The 25,563-nt window shown below is 52.5% G+C and overlaps 2 protein-coding genes and 1 long non-coding RNA gene across 7 annotated transcripts in view; 2 read left to right on the plus strand and 1 right to left on the minus strand.

The window, feature by feature from the left end:
* PLEKHA4 (pleckstrin homology domain containing A4) overlaps positions 1-9,548 on the plus strand; it is a 23,292-nt gene extending 13,744 nt beyond the window's left edge. For 4 of the 5 annotated variants that reach the window (XM_084758898.1, XM_084758897.1, XM_084758899.1 and 1 more), the window contains exons 13-20: positions 2,012-2,110; positions 2,681-2,821; positions 4,271-4,370; positions 4,838-4,914; positions 5,649-5,810; positions 8,490-8,539; positions 8,889-9,007; positions 9,108-9,548. In XM_084758898.1, the coding sequence (XP_084615024.1) occupies positions 2,012-2,110; positions 2,681-2,821; positions 4,271-4,370; positions 4,838-4,914; positions 5,649-5,810; positions 8,490-8,539; positions 8,889-9,007; positions 9,108-9,370 (1,011 nt within the window). In that variant the 3' untranslated portion in view covers positions 9,371-9,548. Of the gene's footprint in view, positions 1-2,011; positions 2,111-2,680; positions 2,822-4,270; positions 4,371-4,837; positions 4,915-5,648; positions 5,824-8,489; positions 8,540-8,888; positions 9,008-9,107 lie in introns of all 5 variants that reach the window. The other variant, XR_014774921.1, reaches the window with a different exon arrangement.
* Positions 4,392-8,755, minus strand: LOC311584878. Its single transcript, XR_014775026.1, has 3 exons — positions 8,473-8,755; positions 5,485-5,572; positions 4,392-4,972 (listed from the first exon to the last, which is right to left on the minus strand). It is a non-coding gene; the product is annotated as an uncharacterized lncRNA (long non-coding RNA).
* Positions 9,549-11,130: 1,582 nt separating the features above from the next.
* On the plus strand, positions 11,131-24,245 carry HSD17B14 (hydroxysteroid 17-beta dehydrogenase 14; the record flags this gene model as incomplete). The annotated part of the gene is given in 9 exon segments (XM_084747836.1): positions 11,131-11,151; positions 11,314-11,550; positions 12,318-12,399; positions 14,346-14,437; positions 18,569-18,673; positions 20,649-20,716; positions 20,819-20,833; positions 20,835-20,913; positions 21,351-24,245. Coding segments are annotated over 9 exon segments (873 nt in total). The 3' UTR covers positions 21,525-24,245.
* Positions 24,246-25,563: the final 1,318 nt, after the last annotated feature.

The following is a 25,563-nucleotide window of genomic DNA, read 5'->3' on the forward strand; positions in this document are numbered from 1 at the left end:
GATTAAGGCATACACCACCATGCCTGGTTTAAGATTAGACTCTTGGAAACTATGCCTTAGAAAAAGTCATATAATGGTTTGCCTGCATGTACACCTGCCCCCCAGAAGAGGTCATCAGATCTCACTATAGATGGTTGTGAGCCACCATGTGGTTGCTGGGAATTGAACTCAAGACCTTTGGAAGAGCAGCCAGTGCCCTTAACCTCTGAGCCATCTCTCCAGCCCCCAACAGGATAATTTATTGTCATTATTATTACTTATTCTGTTGGCCTGATGAGAGTCTCAGCAGATGGGGGAACTTGCCTCCAAGCCTCAGGGCCTGAATCTCAGACCCACAGGGCAGATGAAGAGAAACAACTCCCAAAAGCCGTTCTTTCCTACCCTGGCTTCACCAAGCTTGCATCGGCACTTGCACACACAAAATAAGTTGTGTACCGGGCGTGGTGGCGCACGCCTGTAACCCCAGCCCTCGGGAGGCAGAGGCAGGCGGAGCGCTGTGAGTTCCAGGCCAGCCTGGTCTACCGAGGGAGCGAGTCCAGGACAGCCCGGGCGACACAGAGAAACCTTGTCTCAAAAAGCAAATAAACGAACAAACAAAAAGTTGTTTGTGTGCAATAACTGACAGGAGTTGGTTCCCTCTTCCGCACCGCGTGGGCTCTGGGGATGGAAGGCTGCTCTTAGGCACCTCTTCCTGCGGAGCTTTCTCACCCTTCTCCTGAGGCAATTTTGACATAGGGATTCTGGCTTTGAATATATTCTCCCTCAAGGTTACTATGTCACCTGAAAAAAAGTTATTTAAACACTTGGGGCATTTATTTATTTATTTATTTATTTATTTATTTTGGTTTTTCAAGACAGGGTTTCTCTGTGTAGCCTTGGCTGTCCTGGACTCGCTTTGTAGACCAGGCTGGCCTCGAACTCACAGCCATGTGCCTGCCTCTAAAGGCATGCGCCACCACGCCTGGCTTGGGGCATTTTTCTAGGTAAGAAAAATAGAGTATTGGGGGGCTGGAGAGATGGCTCAGCAGTTAAGGCACTGTCTGCTCTTCCAGAGGTCCTAAGTTCAATTCCCAGCAACCACATGGTGGCTCACAACCATCTATGATGTGATCTTGATGCCCTCTTCTGGCCTGCAGGTGTACATGCAGACAGAGCGTTGTATACATAATAAATAAATAAATCTTAAAAAAAAAAAAAAGGAAAGAAAAAAGAAAAATAGAGTATCGGAAAAGGCGGGGGATCGCTGTGAGTTTGAGGTCAGCCTGCCTGGTCTACATAGTGAGTTCCAGGACAGCTAGAGTTACATAGTGAAACCCAATCTCAAAAAAAAAAAAAAAAGAATTAGGCACAGTGGTGGCACACACCCATAATCCCAGCACTCAGGGAGGCAGAGGCAGGTGAATCACTGTAAGTTCAAGGCCAGCTTGGTCTGTAAATTGAGTCCAGGACAACCAAGGCTACACAGAAAAACTCTGTCTTGAAAAACAACAACAACAACAACAACAACAACAACAAATAAATAAAAAATAAAAAAAAGCCAAAAAAGAGAAAAACAGTACTGGAGAGATGGCTCAGCAGTGATGCTCTTCCAGAGAACATGGGTTCAATTCCCAGCACCCATATATTGGTTCATAGCTGTCCAATACTCCAGTTCCAGGGGATTCCATGTACACCAGGTGTGCGCATGGTGCATGTACATACATGCAGGCAAAACCCTCACACCTATAAAATAAATTAGAAAAAAATATTTTAAAGAGAAAAGAAAAATTGTGTCCATGCCATATGGTCCTTGTGAGGATCGTGTTATAATATGGAAATGAACAGGTAGATAGTTAAAAGTTATCTGTAGGCTGCTGGGGTGCATGGCTCTGATCATGGGGCATATGGCAAAGAGGATCATGGGAGTTGAAGTCCATCTGGAGTGAAACTACCGGGAGGGAGCCTCCCTCTGGGGTTTGAACTGGTGGTTTGAGGGACTAATCTTGTATCTCCATCTTTTCTGGGACTTTAGGAGCGAGAGCAGGTTTGGGACACATACAGGAGCCTGGAGCAGGACCTGGGCACCTTAAGAGAGACACTTGAGTACCTGCTGCACCTTGGGTCTCCCCAGGTACACCCTCGACCTTGCCATCCCTAAGTTCCACCTGGGAGCCCCGGGAACCAGAGCCCCACCCACTGGATGAGTTGTTTTTTTCTTGATGAGACTTGACAAGAGGCAATTAAGAGAAGAGTGTGTTATGTTAGGCTGTGTTTTGGTCCAGGGACCGAGGGTACAGTTCTTCACAGTGGGGAAGGGAAGGTGGAGTTCGCAGTGGCAGGAGTAGAGGCTGGGGCTTCTCCAGTCTCAGGGGATCAAGATGCAGAGAGGCAGCCCAGTGGTGGTGGCGGTGGCGGCCGCACACGCCTTTAATCCCAGCACTCGGGAGGCAGAGGCAGGTGGATCTCTGTGAGTTCGAGGCCAGCCTGGTCTACAAAGCGATTCCAGGACAGCCAAGGCTACACAGAGAAACCCTGTCTCGAGAAACCAACAAAACAAAAACAAAAACCCAATGGAGTGTGCAAAGGTCAGAGAGGACAGGACAGCTTCCAGCTGACTGGATTTTAGAGCCTCCTGGGTGGGGCCATCTGCTGGCTCCATTGTATTTTTCTCATCTTAAACAAACCCCTTTCCTTCCCCCAGGATCGAGCATCTGCTCAGCAGCAGCTATGGATGGTGGAGGACACACTGGCAGGTCTAGGTGGCCCCCAGAAACAGCCCACACACACCGAACCCGAGTCTCCATCCCCTGCTCCCCAAGGAGAGGAGTCCTCAGAGCGGGAGGTGAGATTACCAGCTCCTCCCCAGTTTCCTGTATCAGCTCTCCCAACCCAGGGCGTCCCTCCCCTGGGTCACTCGCCCAATCCCACCGAGGCCAGAATCCCCCAGGGCTGGTTTACGATAGTTATCAACCATCACATAGGTGCTGGGACTTGAATCTGGGTCCTGTGCGAGGACAAGTGCTCTAACCACTGGGCCATCCCTTCAGTACCATCCTTCTTTTCTGTTCACCTCCAGGACCCAACCCCAGGCAGTATTGCCTCCCACTTCAAGCTGGTTCTTCCTATAACGAGGAATATAATGTGGACAGTCCTCCACCATAACTGTGTGTGTGTGTGTGTGTGTGTGTGTGTGTGTGTGTGTGTGTGTGTGTGCTAAAGTCACAATGTTCGTGTGGAGGTCGGGGATAGTTCGTGGGAATAAGTTCTCTCCTTCCACTACGTAGCACCTGGGGATGGAACCTAAATCGTCACACTTGGTGGCAAGCACCCCTGTCTGTGAAGAGATCTCAGCAGCCCCTAATTTAATAAATATATTGTTATTTGTTATTGATCTGTCGCCTGCCTTTTCCAACCACCCCAGGCAGAAAGGCCTGCTTTAGGAAAGCACTGAGTGTCTAGGGGAGCACGCAAGTGTGACTCAAAGGCACCGCTTCACTGGGAAGCCCCTCAAAGGCCACCGTATCAGCTGGGGCGGTGCTGGCGCACGCCTTTCATCCCAGTCAGAGACAGGTTGATCTCTGAGCTCCAGGCCAGCCTGGTCGACAGAAGGAGTTCTAGCACAGCCAGGGCTCCTCAGAGAAACCCATATCAGCCTGTCAGCACCGCAGCGTGGCACCGGATGTGTGCTCATTGGAAGGCTCACCCTGTGTCAGTGTTCACTCACTCTTATTTTTTTTAAAGATTTATTTATTTATTATGTATACAGATTTCATTATAGATGGTTGTGAGCCAACACAGTTGCTGAGAATTGAACTCATGACCTTTGGAAGAGCAGTCAGTGTGCTCTTACCCTCTGAGCCATCTCTCTGGCCCCCCCCCCCCTTTTTTTAAAGATTTATTTATTATGTATACAATGCTCTGCCCGCATGTACGCCTGCAGGCCAGAAGAGGGCACCAGATCTCATTATAGATGGCTGTGAGTCACCATGCGGTTGCTGGGAATTGAACTCACGACCTTTGGAAGAGCAGCCAGTGCTCTTAACCTCTGCGCCATCTCTCCAGCCTCTCACTCACTCTTCTAACTGCCTTACATATCAAAGGGTGGAAAGCTTTTGCAGTTAAGCAACTCCTTTAGTTGAGAGGTCAAGAGAGGTTCTGCCGCGTGTTCAAAGTCACAAAGCCAGTATGCCTGGCTCAGTCTAGGTCTGTGCCTCAGTTGCTGAATACGTGAGAAATTGTGGTAAGAGGAATAATAAGAATGACAGTGTTAGATTATATTCTTTCCTACCAGAGCCTTCCGGAGTCATTGGAGTTTAGCTCCTCTCAGTCCCCTGAGGTGGACTGGGGTCGTCCCCCAGGAGGTGACAGAGCCCTCAGCAGTCCTCACCCAGGTGAGCGCCTTGGTAGGGAGGGACTAGCATTGTGTTTTTTGTTTTTATTATTATTTTTTGGGGGGAGGTTGGGTTTTTTTTGTGTGTTTGTTTTTCGAGACAGGGTTTTTCTGTGTAGCCTTGGCTGTCCTGGACTCGCTTTGTAGACCAGTCTGGTCTTGAACTCACAGTGATCCACTGGCCTCAGCCTCCCAAGTGCTGGGACTAAAGTTGTACGCTGCCACGTCCAGCTTTTTTTTTTTTTTAAAGATTTATTTATTATGTATGTAGTGTTCTGCCTGCCTGCCTGCATGTACATGTGCAGGCCAGAAGAGGGCACCAGATCTCATTATAGATGATTGTGAGCCTCCATGTAGTTGTTGGGAATTGAACTCAGGACCTTTGAAGAACAGGCTTACCCTCTGAGCCAGCTCTCCAGCCCTTGCACTGTGTTCTTGTTCTGATTAAATCCCCTTCTGTCCTTCAAGGTGTTGGGTCTCCAAGGGTGTCCCGGGCATCCAGCCCTGAATCTCGTCAACGCTCGTCCCCGCCGCTGAGAACGAAGGTAGGACCATCTCTGAGATACCTTAAGTCAGCCTGGTGACTCTGCGCTCCGTACACCTCTGAAGGTCACACCAAAGCAGACAAGGGTTTATCTCAAGCACTAGATGTAACTGTCATTTGGGGTAATTACTAAACCCCGCTGACTCTCCGTGTTTCTCATCTTTGTAACGGCACTGATAGGCTTGCTTACCACGAAGACATGAGATTTAAAACAAAATAAACAGGGGCGAGGCTTAGCGGTAGAGCCCTGCGTAGAATCCCCCAGTGAGGGGCTGGGGGTGTGGCTCAGCAGTGAAGCCTCTGCCTGGCATTTCTCTAGGTAAAAGAGCTAGTTGTTGGTTTTTTTGTTTTGGAGACAGGGTCTCTCTGTGTAGCCTTGGCTTTGTAGACCAGGCTGGCCTGGAACTCACAGCGATCCTCTCCTGCCTCTGCCTCCTGAGTGCTGGGATTAAAGGCGCGCCACCATGTCCGGCTGAACTTAATGTCATTAGTAGACGCTGACATGCGCAAGAAGCGTGATGCTTCCGGGGGGCGGGGGGGAGGGGTCAGGCCACATGGGGTTTGTCCTCACCAGCTGGTGCATGTAGTATCCAGGGGCAGGGAAGGGATGAAGCGGCCCCTGGTATACAGCGGTCCCCTCGGAATCTGTGACGATTGCTCTGTAAAGTGAGAAGGGGGCAGGAAAAAAAAAAACGAGGAAGCCCAAGGTTAGAGTCTGGGTTTCTCCCTCCCCAGGCCCCGACGGCGCGGCCTCGCATGAGCGCGCAGGAGCAGCTGGAGCGCATGCGTAGGAACCAAGCGAGTGGGCTCCCTCTTCCTCGCCCTGTGTCCCCGAGGCTCCTGACTCTGGGGAGGGCACTGTCCCCAGCTGGACGCCAGCCTGACGTGGAGCAGAGGGTGAGGAGACCAGGTGGGGGGTGGGAGGGTGGTAATCTAGGACTGGGGAGCATCATGGGAGAGGGCCTTCTGCTCCTAGATGGACTCATCTCATATTCTCTCTCTCTCTGTCTCTCTCTCTCTGTCTCTCTCTGTCTCTGTCTCTCTCTCTCTCTCTGTCTCTCCCCCCCCCATCTCTGTCTGTCTCTGTCTCTCTCTCTGTCTCTGTCTCTCTCTCCTGTTTCTTCTTTTTGAGGCAGGGTCTCATATCCCAGGGTAGCAGCAAGCTAGCTACATAGCCAAGGCTGGCCTTGAACTCGGGACCCTCCTGCCTCTGCTCCCTCGTGCCATGATGACGAGGCTCTCTTAGTTGCCACGTGCTAGGAAAGAGGCTCTGCCTCCCTCCCAGTAGCTCTGTCTTCCATCCATGTTCCTTGGTGCACATGCTCTGTCCGACGAAATCACATGGTCTGAGGGAGAGAGAGGCGGAGACAGACTGAGTGTGTGTGTGAGTGTGTGTGTGAGTGTGTGTGTGTGTGTGTGTGTGTGTACACGCACCCTGCTTCCTAAGAGCACAACTAGCTGTAAACTCTTGTTCCGACAAGAGAGAAGACAGTTGGTCCTAAGGGAAGCCGACATAAAATCCCATCAGTGAAGATTATAATGAAAGAGCTGGGGGTGGCACTGACAGAAGCAACGCCATGTATGGAGACCTAACCATGATGATGGTGTGAGAGAGAGAGGCACCCCCACCCCTCCACCCCGAGGAATGGTGGGAGAAGCCTGTCAGAGAGCAGCCTTCAAAGCACCTACCTCCCTGAGCAGGTCCCAACCTAGCAAAGGCCTGACATTCTACAGCTGTGAAGAGGCTATGGGACGTCCCACATCATGTGATTTAGTTCCATTCAGCCTGTGTGACAGGGAGGAGCCAGGCACCATGGATTGTAAGCTGTCGAGTCAGCTCGGACTACTTTGATTGCAAACTTCTGGGAGGCGTGGCCTGACGCGGGCTGTGGCCTCAGGCCTAACCTACAACAGGCCTATGCTCTGTCATCCATCTGTGGATGAGTTCATCGGTCAGGTGAACACTCTCACAGTCCAGTCACATCTGGACAGCACTGAAGGCTTGGGACCAAGCCTCGTGACACATAAACCGTTAGGGACATTCATATCCAAATCAGAGAAGCTTTGTTGGGGGGATGGTCTGATGTCTTTTGGTACTAATTAATAAAAAGCCATCGCTGCCGGGACGTGGTGACGCACGCCTTTAATCCCAGCACTCGAGAGGCCGAGGCAGGTGGATTCCTGTGAGTTCGAGGCCAGCCTGGTCTACAATGCGAGTCCAGGACAGTCAAGGCTACACAGAGAAACCCTGTCTCGAAAAACCAACCAACCAAACAAACAAACAAAAATAAATAAAAAGAAAAAGCCATCCCACCTGGGCAGGGCAGATGAAATATGTGTGGCTAAGGGTCCCAAGAAGGAGGGAGGGGAATTCTGGGAAGAAGAAGAAAGAAAAGAAAGAAGAAAGACCGCCATGAGGAGGAAGGAGAGAGACCCAAGGAGGAGAGGAAGGCCGCCATGGGTTAGATGGAAGAGAAGCACATGGCCGGCGTGGATGGAAGATTTGGCCCAGATGAAGAACATTAGACAGTATTTGGGATTATGGATGGGAGGTAGCTTAATAGAAGTTATTAGAAGCAGATGGCATGGGATTGAGGCAGGAATCCCATGGCTACCCCACTGTGGGAAGTAGTTTAGAGGACTAATGTCTGCCCTGCCCCAGGTTAACTAAGGTATTTTAAAATATAACAAGTGTGTGTGTGTTGATCGATAGCTAGCCAGGCATACTAATAATACAGATAGTTAAAAACAACAACAACGCTTTGGTGGGAAAGGGTGAAACCCACCATGGGGGTGGGTGTGACCTCAGAGCCCCGGTGTTCTGGTTCTGCCAGAGGACAGTGAATTCAGATACTGTGTCTTGGGGCCACTTCACTCTGAGCCACCCTCCCCCCCTCCCCCCCACCCCCCTCCCCCCCACCCCCCTCCCCCATCTTCAGCATCACCATAAAAATAAGCCGTGGGAGCCCTGTGGAGCTGCTGCTCCCCCAGGAGATGGAGACAGAGGGTCAGGAGTTCAAGGCCACCCTCATCTATGTAACAGGTTGGAGGTTAATCTGAACTTCCTAAGAACCTGGCTAAAGAGCGAGGGGCCCCGGGGGGGGGGGGAGGTGGCTCAGTGATTGACATGTATACAGCCTGGGCCAGCAGCACTGAGCATCTGACCTATAGTCCCCATAGCACGGAGATGGGAGGTGCAGGTGGCAGATGCCAACTTGCTGAGCTTCGGGGCCAGTGAGAGAGCTTATCTCGACCAAAAGTGGAAGGTCAGAGGAGGGACACCCCAGCTTGACCTCTGACCTTCCTGGTACCTGCATGTAGGTGTCAGGGCAGAGGACTGAGGAGAAAGGGAGGGAGAGGTGGGGAGGGGGGAGAGAAAGCAAGGGCTTCAGTCTTTTTCTTCCTTCTCTTTCTCAACCCCCCTTTCCTTTCTTTTCTTGCCCTCTCCTCCTTGTCTCTACCCCCCCCCCCCTTCTTGCCATTTGGATACAATCTCACCCAGTACTCAGATCAGGCTGGCCTTGAACTTGCGACCATCCTCCAGGGCAAGAATTCTAACCTCTAATTCCTTTCCAGCCTGTGGTGGGAGCTGCGAAATGGCTCAGGAGTTCTGGGTCCTGGAGTAGGTATGGACCTAGTGCGCTGAGTGGAGTGGGGGAGGGGGCAGGGTTTGGATGCAGACTGGGAGGCAGTGGCATGCCCTAGTCCCCCAAACTCACTCCACAGCCCTTCGAGTTCCTGTGGCATCTACAAAAAAGCCAGGAAGTCCCTCATTGCTCCCCCCACCCCCCCCTCCCCCATCCCCCATCGGAAACTGCAGACCCCACTGGTTGGTTCATGCGGCAATGGTAGCCTTACTGCTGGCTGCCTGCACCGCGCGCGGGGCCTATGCTTTAAGTCTTCCAAATACAAATGAGGAAGAACTCCCAGCAAGCCTCAGTGGCCCGTTTGACACCGTGACCTTATTTTCTGTAGTCCCAGGCACTCTACAACCTACACGCCCCCGCTGACATCTGGAGGCCACCGCGAGCGAGTCCTCAGCCTCTCCCAAGCTCTGGCCACAGAGGCTTCCCAGTGGCACAGGCTGATGACAGGTGAGGTACCCAAGCTCTGGAGCCCTGTGTCTGAGGGAGGAGGCCTGGAAACGCCGCGGAGCTCAGACGCCTAAGCTAACGGTTCTCATTCTCCACTTAGCCTCTCCAGGGGGAAGTTCGGAGTCCAGGGGAGACTGTCTCCCGTCAGGCCCACAGCCCCCCAGTGAAGAACTGCCTCAGGTCACTTTGTCCCCGCCCTCTCACAAGGCTAACTCTGTTACCACGGGGTTCTCATGCCAAGGGAGTGGGCAAGGCCTGGCCCAGTGGGAGCCCAGCTGGGACCCTGGGAACGCCCCTCCCGCTCTGCCCCAGGACGAGGAAGCTTGGCCTCTGAGAGTCACTCTCCTGCAGTCCAGCTTTTGACTGGCCACTCCCATGTGACGCCTTGAGGGGGTGGCACCATTCAGGACCACAGGACCATCCATTCCCGCGTCATCTAGGAGGGCCTGGGCCACTGTGATCCAAGAGCGATTATCCCAACCCTGTCCAAACTTGGATTAAAGCTTTGAACTCTTAGTCAATAAAATAGCTTTATTCTCTCTGTGGTTGTCACATTGTGTTCTGGCAAACAAGAGTCGGAGCCTTAGATCCACAGGTATGAGGAAGTTGGGATCTAGATGTTAAAATATTGGGTCTGAGGGAGGAGGCTGGATCCTGAAAACCAAGTCAGAGGAAGTGGTGCTGGTCTTGTTTTTGTTGTTGTTGTTGGTTTTTTGTTTTTGTTTGTTTGTTTGTTTTTGAGACAGTTTCTCTCTTTGTAGCCCTGGCTGTCCTTGTTTGTAGACCAGGCTGGCCTTGAGCTCACAGAGATCCCCCTGCCTCTGCCTCCCAAGTGCTGGGACTTAAGGCATGCACCACATACGCCCGCCTTAGTGCTGGTTTTTAAGGCAAATGGAGGAGGGTTTGAGTGAGTCTGGGAGGAGAAGGCTGGTGTTGGGACCCCCTGAATCTGAAGGACAATTCTTGGGGTGGGGACCCCTGCGTGTGAGAAGGAATCTCCAGGCCTAAGGAGAGCCCTCAGGTCTCCCAGGCATGTGGTCTTCCTGGGAACACCGCCTCCCAGGCCAGCCTTCAGTGCCCCAGCCTGTTAGAGCTGGTTCCTTCTCACTGCTTCCCTGGACTTTGGAGGTGGAAAGAGGCCCTGAGGGTGTGGGAGACAGACCCTTCCAGAAGGTGATGGTGGTGATGGGGGTGGGGGGGTGGGGGGGTGGGGGGGTGGGGTGGGGGGGTGGGGGGGGTGGGCAGGGTTCACGGAGTGGGAGGAAGAGACCTGAGTTTCATTTTTAAAAAATTATTCCCTTTCTTCCCCTCCCTCAAGAAGAGGTTTCTCTGTGCAGCCCTGACTGTCCTGAACTCACCTTGTAGACCAGGCTGGCCTTGAACTCACGATGATCCGCCTGCCTCTGCCTCCCCGAGTGCTGGGATTAAGGCCACCATGCCCCGCCTTATTTGTTTATTCTTAATTTATTTCATTTTTCTCTTGTACATTGCTGTTGTGTCTGTCTGAGGTTGGATCCCCTGGACCTGGAGTGACCAACCGTTGTGATCTGCTGTGTGGGTCCTGGGAATTGAACCTGGGTCCTCTGGAAGAGCAGCCAGAGCCATTAGCTGCTGAGCCACCTCTCCAGTCTCTCAGCTTTCTTCTTCCATGAATCGTTTGGACTGTTAGGCAACCGTGTGTAGTGATGGCTCAGGCCTTTGCTGATAGGATGGTCATTAAAAGTTCTTCCAATGGCTGGGCAGAGGTGGCATACGCCTCTAGTCCCAGCACTCGGGAGGCAGAGACAGGCGGGTCTTTGAGTTGGAGGCCAGCCTGGTCTACAGAGCGAGTTCTGAGACAGCCACAGCTACACAGAGAAACCCTCTCTTGAAAAAATCCAAAAGTCCAAAAAAGGAAAACAACAACAGCAAAAAAGAAATCAAAATTATCATGATGGGTTTAGCTACAAACAACAGGTTTGAGGAGTGTATTTCTTTTAGGTTTGGGTTTTTCTTCTCCTCCTCCTCCTCCTCCTCCTCCTCCTCCTCCTCCTCCTCCTCCTTCTTCTAGAATCCAGGAGCCAAGCAGTGGCTTTATGAGAAAGAGGAATTTGTCTCAGGATTGTGCCTTGTGAGAGGGCATCATGAGACGGATCACGAGAGCGGCCAGAGAGCCCCGTGCTCTGGGTGGCCACTAGAGGGCAGCAGAGGCACTGCCCCAAGTCTGCAGGCTCCCTAACTTTTTCTCTTTCTGTTGCCAGTGGCCAGTGGGGCTCAAGTGATTTTCTGTGACATCTGTGACCCATCAGCGCAGGGTCCAGCCCTAGCCCTGTGCCCTCAGACTCCCACCCCTAAGACCTGGGAAGGACTCCAAGCCTGTGCCTTCTTCCCTCAGACCCAGGGCTCCTCCCCAGCCCCTGGTGTTCAAGCCCCAACTCTCCCACCTCAGACCCACAGTCTCTCTCTTGCAGAGGTGGGGGGTGGGGGGGGGGCGGACTCTGGAGCAGGAACTCTTGGGTACCGTCTTCATCCCCCATGACATGCCTCAGGAAGGAGGTTTGCAGGTAAGTGTGTTTCTGTCCACCCTCCATGCCCTGTCAGCTGAGTGCACATAGGTCCCCTCTGCCACATACACCCGCCCCTTGGGTCTTTAGGAAGGAACAGAACTTGTAACCCCTGCCTCCTGAAACAGTTTCTGACTAACGGGGCGCTCAGAATGTCCCCAGGTCACCCCTCGATCTGGACCTCTGTCTGTGTGTCTCTGCTTCTGTCTGTCTGCTTACTCCCCCACCTCCCCACGCCCTGCTCTGGGTCTGCAGACCCTCTTGAGGAGGTACAGTCTTCTTTCCAAGATGGTGAGCTGGTTAATATTTGATAGACTTGACACCCAGGCAGAGTCCTTTTGGGACGGTGGAGGAGGGAGGGAAGGGCCCCACCTACTTGGCCCGTGGGCAGGCCTGGGTTCATTTTCATAGTTAGCATTTGATATGGGTGGGGCCCAGCTTTGAGTTTCAGTGCCAACTTCCTGAGCCCTAGGCCGAAATTAACCCTTTTCACCCTGCGCTGCTTTTGGTCATGGGGTTTCGTCACAGCAATAGGAACCCTGGGACAAATGGCAACCGCACCATATTGCTCAGCCCTTTGGTCTGGATCCCTGGCTTACTGCCTCCCCTTTTTCTAGAGCTACCCTGTGACCCTGGTGCCCCTTCCCCCCTCCCTCCTCCCTCCCCCCATCTTCCTTATCCGAGCCCATCCTGACTTGGGGCCTCACGGCTTTTCCAAGGCCATGGTGGCCTCACTGGTTATCGCCTGTTGTTTCTTTTCTCCCCAGACTCTGGTTTCTGAGACTGTCTCTCGATTTGGCCGCCTGGACTGTGTGGTGAATAATGCCAGGCATGTGGCTTGGGGCTGGTGTCCCCTGATGTCTGCTTATAGCCTATTCCCCATTCCTTCCTCTTCAAAATTAGTACATTTGCCAGGCGTGGTGGCGCGCGCCTTTAATCCCAGCACTCGGGAGGCAGAGGCAGGCGGATCTCTGTGAGTTCGAGGCCAGCCTGGTCTACAAAGCGAGTCCAGGACAGCCACGGCTACACAGAGAAACCCTGTCCTGAAAAAACCAAAACCAAGCCAAACCAAACCTAAAAACGAAAAACAAACAAAAGTTATTACATTTACTTCTTTAAGCCGGGCGTGGTGGCGCACGCCTTTAATCCCAGCACTCGGGAGGCAGAGGCGGGCGGATCGCTGTGAGTTCGAGGCCAGCCTGGTCTACAAAGTGAGTCCAGGACAGCCAAGGCTACACAGAGAAACCTTGTCTCGAAAAACCAAAAAAAAAAAATAAATAAATACATTTACTTCTTTATTTGCGTGTGGATATGCATGTGTATATGCGCAAGCAAGCAAACACACACTATGTACAGTGCTTGTGTGGCGTTTAGAGCACAACTGGAGGGAACTGGTCTCTCCTGAGACTGAGCTCAGGTTGTCAGGCTTGGCAGGAAGTATAAAAGCAAGCCGGGCATGGTGGCGCTCGCCTTTAATCCCAGCACTTGGGAGGCAGAGGCAGGCAGATCGCTGTGAGTTCAAGGCCAGCCTGGTCTACAAAGTTAGTCCAGGACAGCCAAGCTACACAGAGAAGCCCTGTCTCAAAAAACCTAAAAAAAAAAAAAAGAAAAGAAAAGGAAGTGAAAAGGCACAGCTGAGCCATCTCAACAGCCCCAATTCCTCCTCTAAACCTCTGTTTCCCCTCCCTCAGGCCACAGCCCTCTCCCATATGTGTGTGTGTGTGTGTGTGGTGTGTGTGTGTGTGTGTGTGTGTGTGTGTGTGTGTGTGTGTTCGTATTTTTACTTGCATGTATGTCTGTTTACCACTTGCACGTCTGGTGCCACAGAGGCCAGGAGGAAGAGTTGGATCCACTGAACCCGGAGTTATAGACAGCTCTGAACCACTATGTGGGTGCTGGGAATTGAACCCCAGGCAGGATCTGAGGCTACAGCTTTGTATTAAGGATGGAGAGATGGCTCAGCAGTTAAGAGCACTGACTGCTCTTCCAGAGGATCCAGTTCAATTCCCAGCACCCATGTGGCAGCTCACAACTGTCTGTCTGTAACTCTAAGATCTGACACCTTCACACAGACATATGTGCAGGCAAAATGCCAGTGTGCGTAAAAAAAAAAAAAAGCATCACCATTCCCATTGGGGGTGTTGTAGTCACTAAAAGAGGTCACTCTTGTCCCAGAGCCTGGGTTGCTGAAGGCAGTTGGCCCAGGGCCTTGCTGGTGACAAGGACACCCCAGGCACACTTTATCAGATTCTAGGTAGTGTGGTACTTTGGAAAATTCCCCTCCACTCAGCAGCTACACATGTGTCGCCATGGTGATAAAGGCTCCGGGAGCACCCAGGCCCTCCTGCATCCCCTCCAGAGATGTCCGTCCAGCCCCTGCCTCCCCCCCATCCCCCCATCCCCCCTCCCCACCTGTCTTAGCTGCTTTCTTTACATCATAAGTTGCCCAAAGCTCATCCGTATCTGTGTCACATTTACTCAACACCTGCCACATGCCAAATTCCACGGTGGGGAGTAGTGTCTAAGCAGAGAAAGTCACATTCCACAGTGAGGAGAGCACATGGGCGCTGGGGCTTGGCTCAGAGGCAGAGCTCCTACCCAGAATCCCCCTTGAGTCCTGAAATGACAGACAAGGGCTAGCCTGCGCTGCTCTGCAGAGACCGCCGCTGGCTCCGGCAGCATGCCGCCCCCTCCCTTGGCTTGAGCCCCAGCCCTTCGCCTCTTCTCTGACCTGTCACCCCTTTCCTCTCTCCCTCCTACCTTCCGTCCTGCTCTTGTTCTCTCCTTCCCTTCAGACCCACCTGCGCAATGGCCTGAGGAGAACTCTGCCCATGGCTTCCGCCAGCTGCTGGGGCTGAACCTCCTGGGGACGTACACCTTGATCAAGGAGAGACAGGCCCAGCCACAACTGTGTCCCTTGTTTCATCATGGGCACATTGCTTTGTGCCTCTTGGCATCCTGTCCTTATTGTATGCAATCTTCCCCACCCCCCACCCCCACCCCAAGACAGCCTCTGCCTTGGCTGTGTAGCCCTGGCTGTCCTGGACTCGCTTTGTAGATCAGCCTGGCCTTGAACTCACCAGAGACCTGCCTGCCTCTGCCTCCTGAGTGCTGGCATTACAGGAGTGTGCCTTACCTTGCCTGGCTCGGTCCGGTCCTTAGTCTAGAACAGTGGTTCTCAACTTGTGGGTCGCGACCCCCCTGGCGGTCAACAGCCGTCTTACAGGGGTCGCCCAAGACCATTGGAGTGGGGAAACGGATGGACAGATATTTATATTATGATTTATAACAGTAGCAAAATTACAGTTATGAAGTAGCAATGAAAATAATTTTATGGCTGGGGGCTCAGCCACACATGAGGAGCCATATTGAAGGGTTGCAGCATTAGGATGGTGAGATCCAGGATCTAGACAGACTCTGTTCTATGTAGAAAAAAAAAAGGCACAGATCTGCGTCCACCTGGGGTGTCCAGGCCTGCTTGGAGGTGGCAACGAGGATGAGAAGAAGCCAAAGCCGGGGCTGGCTGGGCTCAGCATGTAGCTTGGCTCCCCAGCACCACGGAAAACAAGCAAGGGACCTGAGCTGTGATGGCGGCACTTAGGAGGCGGAGGCAGGAGAGTCAGGGGTTGGCGGGCAGTCTCGGCTACACAGTGTCTGTTCCCAAAAAACAAGCCAGGAAGGAGACAGATGGGGTACTCATGGCCTAGAGATGGGTCTGCGAAAGGTCAGTGAGAATATTTGCTGCTGCTGCTGCTGCTGCTGGTGCTGCTGGTGGACAGTATTAGTGTCTAAAGGCCCTGCTGGCAAATCCGGTCTTCATTGCAGAAACAGTAGGGAACCACGGAAGATGGTTGAGCAAGAAAGTGGTGTGAGTTTCTTAGTCATCTTCTAGAATGTTCCATACTGCACTCACTGGTCAGCCTGCCGCCGAGCTGTGTCAGCCCCCATGAGGACAGGCATCTCTCCTTTTGACTTGTTTCTCTGAGCCATGGAGTTGGGCAGCGGTGGCTCACCCCTTAAATCCCAGCACTCAGAGGAGGCAGGGAGAAAGAAGTGGTTCTCACGAGTTCAAGGCCAGCCTGGTCTACGTAGTGAGTTCCAGGACAGCCAGGGCTACATAGTGAGACTGTGTCTCAAAAACACAACAGAAGGGGGTGGGTAAGAGATTTGAGAAAGGAAGGGCTGGGCTCCTATGAGTACTAATTGCAGATTACTCCGCCTGTGTCCCTCGCATGGAGTAGGCGCTTCAAAAGGATGCTGAGGAAACGAAGGCGGGAGAGAGGGTGAGAGACTTTAGCAGATTGGTACAGTAAATGCCCTGGAGGAGGACAGAGTTCTTTGGTGGGGTGGGGTAGAACAGCAGGAATAGCTTGCGAAGAACACAGTGGACTAGAATCTCATGGGTGGAGATCAAGATCCACAGTGTGTCTGTCTGTCTGCCTGCCTGTCTGTCTGCCTGCCTGTCTGTCTGTCTGTCTCTGTCTGTCTGTCTGTCTGTCTCTCTCTCTCTTTCTCTCTCTCTCTCTCTCTCTCTCTCTCTCTCTCTCTCTCTCTCTCTCCCCTAAGACAGGGTTTCTCTGTGTAGCCCTGGCTGTCATGGACTCTCTTTGTAGACCAGGCTGGCCTCAAACTCACAGAAATCCACCTGCCTCTGTCTCCTGCGTGCTGGCATTAAAGGCGTGTGCCACCACGCCTGGCGATCCACAGTCTCTTTAAAAGCTGCTGGTGTGAGTGGCCCAAGTGTCCCCTACCTGGAGGGCTGGAAGATGGTTCAAGTCCTGGCTGTGCATGCTTGGGTCTCCAGCATCTGTGCTTGTAATCTCAGCCAGTGCCAGGGCGGCAGAAACTGCCAGCCAGCCTACCAGAATTGACCAGCTCCAGTTCAGTGAGAGACCTTATCGTAAAAAAATGTGGTGGATGGGCCTGCAGAGAGGGCTCACTAGATTAAGACCATTGGCTGCACTTCAAGAGTATGTGGGTTTGAGCTGGGCATGGTAGCGCATGCCTGTAATCCCAACACTCAGGAGGCAGAGGCAGGCAGAACTCTCTGAATTCAAGGCCAGCCTAGTGTACAACGAGAGGCCAGGACAGCCAGGACTACAAGAGAAACCTGACTTGAAAAAAAAAAAAGCACGCCTTTAATCCCAGCACTTGGGAGGCAGAGGCAGTCGGATCACTGTGAGTTTGAGGCCAGCCTGGTTTACAAAGCAAGTCCGGGACGACCAAGGCTACACAGAGAGACCCTGTCTCGAAAAAGCAAACAAACCAAAAAAACCAACCTAAATAAATAAATAAATAAATAAATAAATAAAATGAAATAAGGACCCAGGTTCAATTCTCAGCACCTGCATAGCAGCTTATAACTCTAAGTTTCTGGAGAGCTGATGCCCTCTTCTGGACTCCACAGGTACTGCATACCTGTGGGGCACAGATCTACTAAAATAAAGATGGAGAGGCAAGTAAGCAAGAACTAAAGAACAAAACAAAACAAAAGGTAGATGAATGACCAAGGATAGCACCTGACATCAACCTCTGACCTTCACATGGATGCGCGCGCGCGCACACACACACACACACACACACACACACACACACACGTCCCTTGCCCAACACAAACATTTGGGGCGAACTGGAATAAGACACTGGGCAGGTAGTAAAAGCCAGGGACCGTGGGACACACTCAGGAAAGGGTCAGGAGAGTGGGACAAATATTTGTTGAGTGACAGGTCTGCACCTGGAACAGGGAGGAGCGTGGCCAAGGAAGGTATTTGGGACCTATCAGGACCTGCCGTTCTGGCAAGTGGAGAGGACGTGAAGCTGGTGACATAAGGGTAGAGGGCGGGGCAGGCTTCTGCAGCATGGTTCCAGTGTGTAAGGAAGGTGTGGGATGGGAGAGTGAGGAGAGAGAGGCTGTCTCAGTGGGAGGTAGACTTCAGACCCTCTGAGAGGGAAGGAGGGGCCCCCATGGGCAGGATCCCCCTTTTACTTGGGACAGTCTCACAACAGAAGTGACACTGCAATATCAGTTACAGGACCAGAGGGCATGTGACAACCCAGGGCAGTCCCTGGGGACCTCTCGCTCCTGGGCAAGCTGGGATCACCGTGGGAAGTGTGTGGCTTGCTCAGGATGTCGCATCCAGGCAGAAGCTACAGTGTCCAGGCTGCATTTGAAGACAACTCAGAACAAGGGGAGAAGGCTGTATTGGGGGGAGTGAAGAAGTAGGGGGGCCCTTAGGAGCCTCCCGGGTGCTAGGTTGTGCTCAATCATATTTAGTCAAAAGGCCGGGCAGCCAGGTGGTGGTGGCGCACGCCTTTAATCCCAGCACTCAGGAGACAGAGGCAGGTGGATCGCAGTGAGTTCGAGGCCAGCCTGGTCTACAAAGGGAGTCCAAGACAGCCAAGGCTACACAGGGAAACCCTGTCTCAAAAGGAAAAAAAAAACCCAAAAAACTACAGGCTGGGCCTCCGTAGTTCCAGTGCCCACAGCAATAGAGAACTGGCCGAGCTTTTCAAGGTCAGAGTGAAAGAGCACACTTGTAGGGGAGGAGCTCTGGGGAGCTGCAGAAGGTGGCCGCAGGCAGCGGGACACATCTCCTGAGGTTTCCCACAGCGTTCTGGAGTTCCGTACAATTGAGACGCCATCTCCCTCTGTGGGCTAAAGTATTTCCTCCTGGACTTGCTGAACAGTCAGGGTTCCGCTTGCTACTTAAGTTTTCCTAGCGTGAGGGCTGGAGGCTGAAGGGCAGATGAAAACTCAGAGTAGAAGAGAGACTCAGACAGACAGACAGACAGACAGACAGACAGACAGACACACACACACACACACACACACACAGATAGCTCACTATGAAAGACACAGAAATGCCTCCTCGTGGACATGCCACTGCCATGTGCCTGTGGCCACTGCTGTCCACTGTGAACATGGGCAGCAGATGCAGTCCTACACCTCAAGACGCTGATGGCAGCTCCCCAGATGCAGCTCCCCAGGAGCAGATGCCTGTCCTATCTGTCTCCACAGCTCACCCTCCCCCACCTGGGGAGGAGCAGAGGGAACATATTCAGTATCTCCAGCCTGGTCGGAGCCATCGGCCAGTGCCAGGCCGTTGCCTATGTGGTCACCAAGATAGGACATCACCTCTCCTCCTTAGTGTCCTTTGGTAAAGGTCGCAGCTCTGAGGAGAAAGGCTTCCCCAGAGTGTTACAGCTCAGATGGTACCCTGGCAGTGTGTGTGTGTGTGTGTGTGTGTGTGTGTGTGTGTGTGTGTGTGTGGTGTTACAGCTCAGATGGTACCCTGGCAGTGTGTGTGTGTGATGTTACAGCTCAAATGATACCCTGACAGTGTGTGTGTGTGTGTGTGTGTGTGTGTGGTGTTACAGCTCAGATGGTACCCTGGCAGTGTGTGTGTGTGTGTGTGTGTGTGTGTGTGTGTGTGTGTGGTGTTACAGCTCAGATGGTACCCTGGCAGTGTGTGTGTGTGTGTGTGTGTGTGTGTGTGGTGTTACAGCTCAGATGGTACCCTGGCAGTGTGTGTGTGTGATGTTACAGCTCAAATGATACCCTGGCAGTGTGTGTGTGTGTGTGTGTGTGTGTGTGGTGTTACAGCTCAGATGGTACCCTGGCAGTGTGTGTGTGTGTGTGTGTGTGTGTGTGTGTGTGTGGTGTTACAGCTCAGATGGTACCCTGGCAGTGTGTGTGTGTGTGTGTGTGTGTGTGTGTGTGTGTGTGTGTGTGGTGTTACAGCTCAGATGGTACCCTGGCAGTGTGTGTGTGTGTGTGTGTGTGTGTGTGTGTGTGGTGTTACAGCTCAGATGGTACCCTGGCAGTGTGTGTGTGTGTGTGTGTGTGTGGTGTTACAGCTCAGATGGTACCCTGGCAGTGTGTGTGTGTGTGTGTGTGTGGTGTTACAGCTCAGTTGGTACCCTGGCAGTCTGGAGCTGAGGAGTACCCAGAAGCCACACTGCACAACAAAAATCACAAGGAGATTTATTGGGAGGTACAGACCCAGGTGGGTGGGTGCCTCTGCTCATGTGATTAGCAGCAGGGAACAGGACAGAAGACCTTGGAGTTGGGGTGTGGTAGGGGAACCTGGGGGTTCTATAGAGCGTCTTGGGGGTGTATGCATGACGCTTTCCAGGTGGGATTGGTGGGATCCCAACTCCCGAGATCGGGCAGGCTGTTAGGGTGATTAGAGGTTTCTGTGGGTGCGACCTGGCAGTTGGAGGTTCTCAGGGGAGGCTGCTGGCCACTCACCCGCTGTGCCTTGAGGGCCTTATACCTTCCCTAGCTCTTTGGGCCTCAGTTTTGAGCCTGTTAGACCCAGGCTCCTAACCTCTGAGCCATCTCATTATGTTCCTATTTATTTAATATGTGTCTTTGTCTTTGTGTACTTCCGTGTATGCGCGCATGCCACAGCACATGTAAGTAGGTCCTAGGACAACTTAGAAGAATCAAGTCTCCCTCCACCATGTGGGTCCCATGGATTAAACTCAGGTGGTCAGGCCAGGTGTGGTGGCGCACACCCTTAATCCCAGCACTTGGGAGGCAGAGGCATGTAGATCGCTGTGAGTTCGAGGCTAGCCTGGTGTACAAAGTGAGTCCAGGACAGCCAGGGCTACACAGAGAAACCCTGTCTTGAAACCCCCCCCAAAGCAAAAAAAAAAAAACAAACCCAAAAAACAAAAAACAACCCTCCCCAAAAACCAAATCAACCAACCAACCAAACAAACAAAAAAACCCAAAAGAAAACAAAAAAAAAAAAACCCCTCAAGTTGTTGGGCTTGGCAGCAAGCCCCTTTAATGCTGAGCCATCTTCCAAGGCCCTTCGATATTTTGTTTGAATCAGAATTACACCCTGTCGCCTAGGTTGGGATTGAACTCATGGCAATCCACCTGTCTCAGCTCCCAAGTTCTGGGGCCATAGGTGTCAAACCCAAGAGTGGAGTGCCCTACACTGCCTCCCTCATCTAGTCCTGCGCTATAGCAGCCCGCAGCAGACTGTGCACAGAACCGGGTGCCTTCAGCTTGCTATCCTCTGCCAGGAAGAACTGGGAGGGACGCCACCCCAGGGGCTCCACCTCTCTGGGCTCTGCCTCTGCAGGGGGCCGTGACCGCCACGACGAAAGCTTTGGCCCTGGATGAGAGCAGATATGGTGTCCGTGTCAACTGGTGAGCTGATCAAAGTGGACGGAGACCCTGGGGCAGCTGGGGGCAGCTGGGGGCAGAGTTAGCGTACACGTCTCTCCTTCCTCCTCTCGCTCCCTCGCCTAGCATCTCCCCAGGAAACATGGACTCCCCTGTGGGCAGAACTCACAACCTCAACTTCAGATCCCAGTGCCACCGTCCTCGAAGGCACCTTAGCCCAGGTAGGAGGAGTTGGGACGAGTGGAGACTGGCCAGGTTGGGAATCCCTCTCCTCTCCATCCTCTCTGTCTCTCTGCCCGCCTCCTCTTCTTGGCTTCATATAATCTATGGTGGCTTGGACCTTGCTATGTAGCTGGGGCAACCTTGAACTTCTGATTTTCCTGTTTCCATTTCCTGGGAGAGAGAGAGACAGAGACAGAGACAGAGAGAGAGAGAGAGAGACAGACAGACAGACACATACAGGGAGAGAGAGAGAGAGAGAGAGAGAGAGAGAGAGAGAGAGAGAGAGAGTACTTGACTGTGTCTCCCTGTAGCCCAGGCTGGCTTTGAACTCAGGGCAAACCTCTTGCCCAGGCTTCTTGTTTGCCGAGATGACAGGTGTGGACCAGCAAGCCTGAGCGGAGCTGGTGTTAATTTTTTTCCTCCCTTCTTTCCCCAGCCCCTGGGCCGCATGGGCCAGCCAGCTGAGGTGGAGGCTGCAGCCCTGTTCCTGGCCGCAGAAGCCACCTTCTGCACGGGGCTCAAACTTCTTGTGACAGGGGGTGCAGAGCTGGGCTATGGACGCAAAGCCAGCAGGAGCAGCCTCGTGCAAGTCCCCACTCTCCCGTCCTAACTTCCGCTATGCCCTACCCTTTTGTCTCTCCCTTCCTTTCTTTTTTGTGGAACTAGAGATTAATTAAGCCTAGGACCCCTTGCGTGCTAGACTGGGGCTCTAACACTGACTCACACCCCAGTGCCTCGCTGGGGGGGGGGGGGTTGGTTTCTAGGCTGGGCCTTTACCACTGAACTGTCAGGGCCCAGAGAAACTCAGGAGACTTGGCTAAGTGCTGGCACCTTCCTGTGGCTTCCCTCACACCTCCTCTTCGCTGTTGGAATGAAAGGTTTTTTTTCCTATGCCCACTCTAGCTCCCAAGTAACGATGTGCATGTGTTAATTAGCTTTAGAGCGCTGCAGCTGGCAGACACTTGACCTATTCTAATCTGTCTCCACTATCCTGGCAATTTCTCAGCCATGAGCCCCTGCTACCTGGCGTCTAGTCTCTCCCTGGTTGTCCTCCTGGTGACTCCTCAAGGCCTAGCGACCTTCCTCTTCCTCCCCCTATTCCTCTTCTTCCTCCTCCCCACCTCACCCCACCCCACCCTCCTTCTGTCTCTGTCTCTACCTGGGACCCCCTCAGTCTGGGAATGGAAGTCCCGCCTCCTGTCTCCTCTGCCCAGTCATTGGCTCTTCAGCTTCTCTATTAGCCAATCAGAGCTAAGTGGGGACTAATTTTTACACATTGAGAAGCGTTTACACAACAATAGTAGTGACAATGGCGGAGTCTGTTAGCGGTTAGCTCACTCACAATTGCCAGCTCAGCAATTAACAGCCTAATACACAGAGAGCACGTTAATACAGACGTGAAGGAAGGTCACACCCCACACCTCACCTCTCTAGCCCAGGGACGCAGCTTCCCTTCTCCCTGACATTTTGGACATGCGCTCTCTTGCTCCTTGGTTGCTCTCCTCTTTCTTTCCTGTTCCGGCCAAGTTCAGCCTCTGGCTGTGCTCTGCCTTCTATCTACAATAAAAAACCTTCTCCACCGTACCTTGCGGTGGTCGTGTCATTTCATTCATGAACTACTGTCCCCAGTCGCTCACTGAGGAATTCTAGTCAAGGGCTTTATCACTGAATCACGCCTCCGGCACCTCGCTGGGGACTTCCAGGCAGGTGCTCTACCACTGAGCCACGACCTGCCTCTTGCTGTGAGACTCTAAGCAAAGGGCTCTACCGCTGAGCCACAAGTCCGCCCCCTCCCTCACCCAGCATTTCCTACCCCAAATTCCAACCTGCACCATCTGCCTCTCAGCTTTAGCCCCAACACCTTAGACTCTCTCTACCCACTTTGCAGCCAAGTAGGGGTGGTGCACACACCTTTAATCCCAGCACTTGGAAGGCAGAGGCAGGGGAAATCTCTGTGGATTCGAGGCTAGCCTGGTCTACAGAACGAGTTCCAGGACAGCCGGGGCTACACAGAGAAACCCTGTCTTGAAGAAACAAGCAAACAAAATAAAAATAAAAACAACTTGCATGTAGAAACATTTATTGCCTGTTCTTTGCACATGTTGTCCACACTAGCATTGCCTCTTTCCCAGCTTCCATTCCTGACCCTAAAGAACTACATCTCCCATCGGCCTTGCAGCTGCTGCAAGAGGCACTACTAACTCCTGATACCTCTTGTCACTAGGGAGCACAGTTCTGTTTCATCTGGGTGCTAATTAAATGGCCTACTGGGGAGAATAAATTAAGTGGTAATTGGCAAATAATAAAGGAGACGCAAAAGTGCCTGCCTTTATTCTCGGCCCTCAGGGGAGAGGAGTTTTGCTCTCTTTGCCAGTGCGATAGCGAGGTAGGTGGCTGGCCCAACAATCTAGCGCGCTGAGGCAGCGTGGAGTTGAGACGTGTGGGTCAGAGGGAGGAGGCTGGCGCTAGCATTCCTTGGTTTGGGGTTGAAGGACACCGCGGGGGGTGCGCTGGGGGAGGAGCGGGGCCCTGGACACTCCCTAGGTTCGGCTTGGGGTGCCGCAGCTTCCCCGCACCCCAGGTAAAGGGGTGGAACTGCAAGGCTGCTGTGGATTGGCCAAGGGAGAGGTGTGCGGCAATCGCTGATTGGCCGCGGTGGGGGCGTTTGCTGCTGTGGGTTCCGCCCTGAAGTTTTTGGATGCTGTGTAGGAAGAGGGCGGGCTTAGAAGGGGGAGAGGAGGAGGTCGGGTGGTGCTGGGGCTTAGGCAAAGTCTGCCGGGGAGAGCGAGTGATTTGGTTACTGTGGCCTTGGCAGTTTGAAGAGCAGTGATGCAGTGTTGGGATTTGGGACCAGGTGGAGAATTACATAGACGTAGCAGCTTGGCGCGTGCGTGCGCTTATGTGTGTGTGTGTGTGACTTCTGACTGGGAAAATCTCTGTGGCACAGTGAACAACCAAGAAGCACAGTGGGGACAGTGGGGACGTCACTGGCACAGGCCTGAACTGCGGGGTGCATCTGGCCTGCATGACATCCTAAGCTCTATGCCTGTGAAGTTGAGACAGGAACATGTTTGAAGCCTGTCTGGAGTACAGAGTGAGACCCTTTATGAGAGAGAGAGAGAGAGAGAGAGAGAGAGAGAGAGAGAGAGAGAGAGAGAGAGAGAGAGAGAGAGAGAGAGAGAGAGAGAGAGAGAGAAATAAATTGAATACTGGCAGCAGAAAGCTCCTGATGTGGGGCCAGCCATCTACCTCTGAAGCCCTGAAGTTGGAAAGCTGGGGAGGAAGGGGGAACGGCTCGGGCACCTGCACTGTAGGCTGATCTGAGTTTCTGTACGAAAAATTTTGAGCTTTATTGTCTTAGGAGACTGGAAAGGAGGCACAACGACCATGGACCCATGAATCCTCTGAGTGTGTGTGTGTGTGTGTGTACATGTATGAGTGTGCATGTGTGAGAGTGTGAGTGTGTGCATGTGAGCGTGTGTGAGTGTGCGTGCATATGTGTGTGAGTGTGATCACTGAATTACAAAGAAAAAGTTAACTCGTTGTGCCGAGTGAGGAGCCCTTTACCCCACGCCCATCATCCTGTTTGCCCTATTTCCTTTTTTTTTTTTTTTCATTTGTCTGAGCCAAGAGTCTAGGTCTTAGGATCTTAGGATGCTTTCATCCTTGCAGCAAGTCTCCTGCCTCAGCTTTCAGAGCGCTGGGATTACAAGCGGTTGCCACCAGGCCCAGCTTAAAGTGTATTTCTCTGTACCCACTGAGATACAAAGTGATCTTCCCCTCTCTGACCCTTGCTTTGGCCACAGTTCCTCTGAAGATGCAGTGTGTGTGTGTGTGTGTGTGTGTGTGTGTGTGTGTGTGTTTATAGCCAACGGAGGTGGCGCACACCTTTAATTCCAGCACTCAGAAGGCAGAGGCAGGTGGATCTCTGTGAGTTCAAGGACAGAGCTAGTTTCAGAACAGCCAGGGCTACACAGAGAAATCCTGTCTCTAAATGAATAAATAAATAAATAATAAATAAATAGTTTTATTTTATGTGTATGTGTATTGCTTGTATGTATGTAAGTGTGCCGTGTGTATTCATAGTGCCTGTGGAACTCAGAAGAGGCCATAGGAGCCCTTGGAACTGGAGTTATAGCCAGTTGTGACCTGCTATGTGGGTGCTGGGAATCCAACTCGGTCCTCTGGAAGGCAGCTAGTGTTTTTCATTGTTGAGTCTTCCAAACTCTTTGTTGTTGTTGTTGTTTTGTTTTGTTCTGAAACAGGTTCTCACTGGGCGGTGGTGGCTCGTGCCTTTAATCCCAGCACTCGGTAGGCAGAGGCGGGCGGATCGCTGTGAGTTTGAGGCCAGCCTGGTCTACAAAGTGAGTCCAGGATAGCCAAGGCTACACAGGGAAACCCTGTCTCAAAAATAAAGAAACAAACAAAGAAAGAAACAACAACAAAAAAGAAACAGGCTCTCACTAAATAGCCCTGGCTGGCCTGGAACTCATTAGGTAGGTCTGGAAGGCTTTGAACTTGTAGAGATCTTCCTGTCTCTGCCTCCCAAACGCTGGGATTAAAAGCGTGTGCCACCATGGCCAGCGGTGTGTGTGTGTGTGTGTGTGTGTGTGTGTGTGTGTGTGTGTGTGTGTGTGTATGCACACAAT

Source organism: Acomys minous, assembly GCF_964271855.1.
Source record: "Acomys minous genome assembly, chromosome: 2".
Classification (NCBI taxonomy): Eukaryota; Metazoa; Chordata; class Mammalia; order Rodentia; family Muridae; genus Acomys; species Acomys minous.